The sequence below is a fragment of the Capsicum annuum genome, chromosome 2, assembly GCF_002878395.1.
Source record: "Capsicum annuum cultivar UCD-10X-F1 chromosome 2, UCD10Xv1.1, whole genome shotgun sequence".
NCBI classification, from domain to species: Eukaryota; Viridiplantae; Streptophyta; class Magnoliopsida; order Solanales; family Solanaceae; genus Capsicum; species Capsicum annuum.
Window position 1 is genome coordinate 52,858,228 of NC_061112.1, and position 8,231 is coordinate 52,866,458.

The following is an 8,231-nucleotide window of genomic DNA, read 5'->3' on the forward strand; positions in this document are numbered from 1 at the left end:
ATGGTAAGTGGGGTGCTGATTGGCTAGGATGTTTCATCCTTGTCCTAGCTTGAGGTAGTGTGAATTCCTTTGAAACAACTTTAGAACCTCTGGGTAATTTCTCTCTTGGCACCACCACCCCTCTAATTAGGTATTCCTCAATGGATTTACTTGACTCATCATCAGTCCCATCATATCTGAGACGACGGGTAGGGGCAGGGTCCTACTTCCAGGGAGTTTGCTTCTTTGAGGAGTCATTCTTTTGCGTCATTGGTACCAGGAAGAAACACACGTGTTAGTATATCTAGAAAAGGAATGAAAAGTAAGATAGATATCATAAGTGTTTCAAGGTGTGGGCACCTAACAGATCAAGGTAGGACTTGTTACCACTTGTAATGAGTCATCATAAGACTCGTTAGGTAAGACTATGCCTAAGGAATAGTCACCGTTCTTTTAACAAGTCCTACTAATGAGTCATTATGTTAGACAATAACTCATTACCAACATATATTGTCTGATCAGAACTATTTTATTTGTGTCTTACCCTTCCCAGTCATCATGAATCCTTACCACGAGTCGTGTAATGAGACAACAACTCGTGATGTGATTCTTTATTTCAACACTAACTAATATAACATTTGTAACACAAATACATAATTATATCAAGTTCACACAACTCGTTATTCATCCCCATAAATAATTTTGAGCACAAAATTTATTCCACTACTATTTTTTTTATTTTATATTTCATGTTGCTCAAGAACAAGGTCACTTTTTATTCATGAACTTAATTTAATCAAGGAATTGAAGAAACTTTAACCATATTTAGTACCAACTCATGATATCAATATGTTAAAGCACAAATTTACTTAATTGAGTTGCTTGGATTCCTTGAGAAAAGAAAAAATGATTTAGAGACCACTTGCCTAGTTTTTTAGACTCTTGACTTTGGGAGATTTCGATCCATTGGTCGTAATGATGGGGAATGAATTTAGAGTCTCTTTATGGTGTAAGATCAAATTTAGGAATGGAGGGAGTCCTTGATAACGCTCAAATTACACTCTTGAATGGGTGTAAGCGATCGTTATCAATATTAAATTCAACTAGGTTGGGGTCGAATCCCATAGAGATTGGGGTGTGAACTCAAGTTGTTTACAATTTAATTCACTGGTAGTTTATTATTTCCTAAAATGGGGGTTTTAGTTTTGCAGAAAATTTTTTATCACGTTGAACTTAATGTTTCTAACCAAGATTTTATGAGATAACCAGGATTATGTTCACTAGGGCTTATGGAACATGACAGATGCTACCATTAACTCAAGGTTCTCATGATGGTTAGGATGACAAGCTATATTTATCGATGATATGCTCAAATGTCTCTCGACCTATTCGAGAATCTAATTTCCTAATCCTCTCAGACTTAGGGAATCGCAACTCACTGCCCAGATTTTACCTCAGGTTAATCAACCTTGTTACAGTGCTGATTATTAAACTAAGCCTTTCCGAGTCTCTGTTGATAATTCACTTTCTACTGTTTATGATTTCTTTCTCAAGCAAACCAAAGTAGGTACACCTATTGTTTGCAACCAACAAACATAAATTCTAATCTTAGAATTACCAAGAAATTCTAACACTTATTAAACCTTGAGTAATTAATTAACACCGTATCATGACCTAACCCTAGATTCCATAATCCAGGTTAAGAGTGTTTAGTTACTCATGATACAAGAAATAAGCACACAATTTGAATTCATAACTGGAAAGATTAAATTACAAGAATGAAGGAAACTAAAAGTGTTCTTGTAATTGAATCACAAGGCAAAACTCTAAAATATTGTTCTTAGAGAGAGAGAGAAAAAATTGTATATTATCAATATGTCAATGGATAGCTGGATAGCTCGATAATTTCATATTTATAAAAACCCTAAAACAAGGCTTTAAAATAGTAAATCCTAAATAAGGAAATAAAATTAAAAGTTTCAGACTTTCTTCGAAATAGATGACGACGCCCATGACGGCCTATTATGATCTTGATGGCCTATCACGGATGTTGTCAGCATCTCTACAATTTCAGCTTCTGCTGCCTAAGGTTGACGACGATGGTGACGTCCTATCAGGATCTTGACGACGTGTCATGAAGGTCATCATAAAGCTTTCTGTAACTCCCCATCTTCTGTTTACAGTTGACGACACCCGTGATAGCCTATCACCAGGCTAACGATGTGTCATGGATGTCGTCATCCATACTTAGCTCTCTATCTTCTTCCGATTTCAGTCTTTTTGCTTCCTTTATTAGTGTTTCCCCCACTTCTCTACTTTTGCTGCAAAATTAAAGTAAACTAATCAAAAATAACTAAAGTTGCTCAAGACTTTGCTATTATTTAGAGTTAAAAGCTTGAAATGTGTTAGCATGGGCTCACACATCAACACCCTCAACTTAAACAATTGCTTGTCCTCAAGAAACCATAACATAACTAAGAGCATACAAAGTACGATTTGGCAGCTAACTACTTATATCAATTCAGAATACATGCACCATCTCCAAGGTCAGTCAAAATAAGAGCAATAGTGTCTATTATTGAAAACACCCATGCAACTCACAAGGATCCAAATATGGCAAAAATTTCAACAATAACAACCAGCACATGTCCAAATCATACTATTCGAACAAGACAGTGATTAACAACATACCTAGTGTGCCCTCGCAACAAAGAAATCCCTTTTTAGCTCATATCAGAATTTATAAAGATAGGGATAAACACAAGACTCACTCTCAGAACTAAGTTCCAACATTGCGCATCAAATGCCATAGGCTTTCCCTTATAGTCAGTACCCAAGTCTTCAGACAGGTCAGTTAGGATCACTATAGGGTTTTTCTTAAGCTTGTAACGTAGGCTAGGGGCTGGCATGATATTCATGGATATTTCAGAGTGACTAAGCCTCCTTGACACTACATTAGACTCTTGGGGTTTCAACTCTTAACCTTCTTTTCTTCCCCTTTTTATTTATCATGCATGCTCAAGATTGATGCGGTCTTTTCAATTAACTGATTATCTTTTTTATCATTTTTCACACAGTTTTCTCTTTTCTTATTTTTTTTTCACCGCACCCATCTTTTTATTCATCCTTCTTATTCTACCTCTCTTCATACACAAATTGCATCACGCATCCCTATAATAGACACCCTCAACTTAGGTTATTTGTCTAAGTCAATGTGCACAGTGTCCAGGGAGGACCAGGGCCAAGAAAGGTTCATTGAGATATAAACGGGAAGGTGAAAGGTGTACAAGAAATAAATAGGCTATTGACGCTCAAACAGGGATCAAGGGATATTCTTCACATTAGGAAGGTCATTTAGGCTAAAATGGGCTAACATGCGAAAACAGCCTATGATCTTTTCCTAACACCTATCCTATGACTATGGCACGACTAACAGGGCAAGTTTTAGATTCAACGCATAATGGGAACAGAGTAAGACCTTACACACACATGGCACACAAGTATGTTGCATATCATTACTTATCCGATTCATGCACTTGTTTAACACAGGTCATTTATTTTCCATACTAACGCCATAAAAAAGATACACAGTGGTCACAATGGATGCAATTCACACAGTACCCAATACATCAGACCACTGGATAGGTACTCAAAAATCACAGAATAAGCTAACTGCCTCAAGTACTTGTACTACTCCTAATTATCTAAAGAATATGTTACAACAACAATTTAGCCTACACCCTCAACTTAAAATAAAAATTAAGATGCACTAAGGGTTAGGGTATACCTGAAGACAGTCAAGCACGTGGATCCTGGGTCTTCAACTCTGCTACTGCATCATCTGCTGTCTTCTCCCCATCAGGAGGAGCATCTGGCTTTGTAGTGGTTGGAGACTGGCTAGATGAAGCACCTGCAGCCCTAGCACTGATGGCTGCCTCTCATTTCTCAGTATCAACCAGGGACTCCAATCTTGCTTTCTTTACCTCCTCTTTCTCAGCCTTCTTTTTTGCTTTTATTTCTTCCTCACTGTATGGCTATTCTCTTTTATTCTTGACTTTCTTCTCCCTCTTTTCTTTTTTTCTTTGGGGAGTCTGCAGTGAGATCAAGTATAGGAATTTCTTCCTCCAATTCTTCCACAGCCAGACCTGTTGGCAACATAATTTGGTGTTGCTGTAGTACCCTAACATCTGCCTTTACTTTATTCAATGCAGACCTGAATATAGCAAGATCAGCACCTATCATCTCCTTTGCTCGGGCATCAAATCTATTCTCCAAATCTGCAACTCTCGCAGTTAATATCACAAAGGGCTCTAGTACAGCCTTGATTCTTTTGTCCACAGTAACAACGAACTATTTGGTGAAGACATGTAGCTGTGCCTTGCACCACTTGGCTAGCTTAGCCACCTTCTTGATATCAGTCGGCTGAAATGCAAAACTTGTTGCTACTGGAGGAACTGAGGGGCTGCCTTCAGTCTCAGGCACTGAAGCTGCCTGTGCTGAAGAATCCTGTACATCTACATGATGTGCTGCTCTGGCATCTATAACCGGAGTCCGATGCTACCTCTGTACCCCTGTCAAGCCTAAGTCCTGGTTGCACCTCATCAAACCGAATAGGCTTGTGAGTCTTCCAGGCACGAACGTTTTCATCAACTCCTATAATCTTTGGCACCTCAGTAGCTCTGCATAATTTTGTAACAAGAAAAGGAAAAGGATAAGCAGTGTCAGTCCTTGACATCCTTATCTTCATCTCATCCACAATGATTTCCCCAAAGTTCAAGAAAAGCTGCTGCACCAAGCTTTCTACCATAATAGCCCGGTCATCGCCAAACATATTATCTCCCTCAGTAGGCATTAGCCAGACTCGCACTATGCCCCACCAAAACTTTTCCTCCTAAGTCAACAAGGACTTACAGATTCTCTTATTTGGATTTGTCACCTACGCTGGTTCTCCGTCAGCTATGATGTTGGCTAACCAAGGACGTTGTTTGTCCTTATTTTTTATCTGAGCATAAAATGATGGTGTGGTATCCTGAGGCATGAAGTCAAGGCCGTGCAAGAATCTGTTAAAGGTCCTGACCAAAACATCAACCATTATGCCCCTCACCCGAACTCTATCTAGAAGAGGCTGATCTGTTACTTTCTTACCTGGTTTGCACATGTTCTCCAACCTAGCTTGGTAGTTTGCATAGAACTCCCGAACTAGTGTGGGACAAAATGACCCTCCCCCTTCTGTAGTCCATCCTAAGCCATATTTCTTGAATTTCTTCTCCACTTTAGGGTATCTGCTCAACCCTTTTATGATGATCATCTTTTCTTCTTGGATTGGCCTCTTCGCATTCCTTCTATCAGTTCTTTGCAGCCCAAAAATATAGATGTCCTCAGCTCTAGAGATTTTCCATCTAGCATTATTCCTTACTTCCGGGTTCTTATACTTGATAAGAGTCCTCCGAGGTAGAGAATCTTCATCATGTTATTGCTCAGTGGATGGGGACCCTGAAGTTGTTCCCTCGGACTCAGATTCTTCAGACTCTTCTTGATCCCCTTCATCAAAGTCAGCATGTTCAGACTCATGCTATTCAAAATCACCCTTTTTAGACCTCTCTTGCTCAGAAGCTATGGTCGACTCAGTATCATTTGTGTCCTCCACCTCAATTGGTGGAGGTGGTGGAGTTTTGTTTGGACTTTGCTTCTTTCACTTCTTGAGCAAGGGTTCCTCCTCTTCATAGTCATATTCCTCATTGAGGAGCTTACGACGTACAATTTTTTGGCCACTTTCTTTGGTTCTGTGGGACTCTTTCTTTTTGGTGCAATTTTAAAGTACCTGGAAACATTAGAAGAACATTAATCATTTAAGCTCATTTATGTTTCAGGCTCCAGGTGTGACGATAATTCGTGATAAGCCATCACAACCATAATAGCTTATCATGGTTGTCGTCAACCTTAGACAGAACCCAACAATTTTTTCCACTTTTTGACGACATTCATGATAGGCCATCATAACTGTGATAGTCTGTCGTGAATGCCGTCAGCTCTGAACAGAACCAACTTTAATTTTTTTTTAGCGCTTGATGACATTCCTGATAGGCCATGACGATTGTGATAGCCTGTCACTAATGTCGTCACACTTGTAGACCCCATTTTAACTTTAAATAAATTTTTGGTCCCTATTTTTGCTCAAGATTTACTTAAATTCAAATTGTGAGTTAACTTTTCAAACCTAGGGTTTGCACCCTCTTTTTCATGTTGAGCTTGGCTCAAGAATATTGGGGGATTAGGTTGACTTTCATTCATCATACATTACAAGCAAAGAGGATTTAGAGTAGAGTAAACCTGATGGAGCTCTTAAACTAAAGTCACGCACCAAAGAAAGAGTAAAGGAGGAAGATTTTCTTGATTTTTTAGTGTAACCCACACACAAAGGAATATTGTTTTCTTGGAGTATTTTTGCAAAGGATGGGAAATATTTTAACTAAGGAAAGAAATAACTAAATAAAAAGAAGTTAAAAGTGGTGGAAATTTGAAAAGGTTCGCGATTTGGGCCAGGTCGAATCTGCTTAAAGTTAGGCCCAGTTTTCAGATTTTAAGCTTTGGGATGATGATGATTTGTGATGGCTTGTCACAAGTATGATAGTTCATCACGATCATCGTCACCCTTAAGCAGAGAATTTCTCCACCCTGATCTAACTGACGACAATCGTGATAGCTTATTACAGTTGTGACAGCTTGTCACGGATGTCTTCATGACCTTCCAGCTGACCTTTTCATTTTTCCACCTTCTCTATACTAAATTTTAATTTTAAAAAATAAAAACACTTGCTTAAATATAAAAACTTTGGGTTGCCTCCCAATAGCGCCTGATTTACTGTCGCGGCATGACTAGGTCATCTTGACTACTCAGACTTCGCCAAGACAACCTGTTGATCCCCCTTTTCCAATATCATAGAAGATATCAATGACAGAGAAGACATTCATATCATTTTGTTGTGACATGGGTTGATGCATTTTGAATTTTGCCTCTTTCTTATCGAGCCTAAATTTAAGCTCGTTCAACTTCATGTCCACTATTACTCTTTCTGTTGCTAAGAGTTGCCTACCAAAAATAATGGGTATCTCAAGGTCCACATCACAATCCAATACCACAAAATCAGCAGGAAGAATAAAATCTTCCACTTTCACCAACACATCATGCAAAATTCCAACCGACTGCTTTATCAGCCTATCTGCCATTACGAGTTGCATGTTAGTGAGTGTAGGAGCTTCTAAACCAAGCCTCTTACATACAGCCAGTGGTATCATATTCACACTGTCTCTTAAATCATATAATGCCTTTGCAACATCCAGAGACCTAATTTTACACGAAATAGTGAACACTCCTGGGTCAGCCTATTTTTTGCACTAAGAATCGTGTGGAAACCGCACTGCAATGGTGAAGATTGTCCACCTACTCACTGCTGACCTTTCTCTTCTTCGTGATGAGGTCTTTCATGAACCTTGCATAGCCTGACATTTGATCAAGTGCTTCAATCAAAGGCTTATTAATTGTCAGTTGCTTGAGCATTGCCATGCACTTCTCAAAATTTGCCTCCTCGACCTTTTTCTTCAATCATTGAAGGAAGGGAGGTGGTGGTCTAGGGTTAGTCTTTAACATCACTTCCTCTTCCTCCTCCAAATCACCAGTAGAACTATCTAGCTTCTCAGACTCCACTAGATTACTTTCTTTGGGTTTATCAACTCTTACCCCCACAGAAGGGCCAAGTAACAGCTTACCATGCTGAGTGGTAATCACCATACATGAGCCATCATTCCACGAATTTTGAACCGTATCACTAGGTAAAGTACCACTTTTTCTCTGGTTTAGTGTAGCAGAAAGTTGACTCATCTGCAACTCCAACTTCTTAATAGAAACAGAGTGTGATCTAACAAACTGACTGAGGGTAGAGAATTCACTCTTCATAGTAGTTACCCCTAAGTTGGTAGCTTCCACTCCTTTCAACAACTTTTCCATCAAGTCCTCCATGGACATCTTGCCCGAGATAGTTGTTGCTGCATCCCGACTTCCAGGAGGAATATACAAACCACTCCTGCCATTATTGCTTCTCCAATGTCCCTGCTCCCTATCTTTATAATCAGGCTTGTCATGAAAGTTGCAACCTTAGTTCCCTTGGCTATTGCCTCAGAACCCCCCCTGATTACTCACATAGTTTGCCTCTGCATTAGCACTCATAGCCACAGTACCCTGATATTCTACCGCC

At 39.3% G+C, this 8,231-nt stretch overlaps 1 protein-coding gene across 1 annotated transcript; it reads right to left on the reverse strand.

Moving 5' to 3' along the window:
* Positions 1 to 6,873: 6,873 nt before the first annotated feature.
* LOC124896151 lies at positions 6,874 to 7,543 on the reverse strand. The gene is made up of 2 exons (XM_047407690.1): positions 7,436 to 7,543; positions 6,874 to 7,362 (listed from the first exon to the last, which is right to left on the reverse strand). Exons 1-2 carry the CDS (start codon positions 7,541 to 7,543, stop codon positions 6,874 to 6,876), a joined length of 597 nt encoding a protein of 198 aa, XP_047263646.1.
* Between the last annotated feature and the right edge of the window lie 688 nt (positions 7,544 to 8,231).

Excerpts from the sequence above, each read along its gene's own strand:
- LOC124896151 (XM_047407690.1), bottom strand. The coding sequence starts at position 7,543 with ATGGCAATGCTCAAGCAACTGACAATTAATAAGCCTTTGATTGAAGCA. Across the intron at positions 7,363-7,435 it reads TCATCACGAAGAAGAGAAAG|GCTGACCCAGGAGTGTTCAC; the intron begins GTCAGCAGTGAG and ends TGCAAAAAATAG.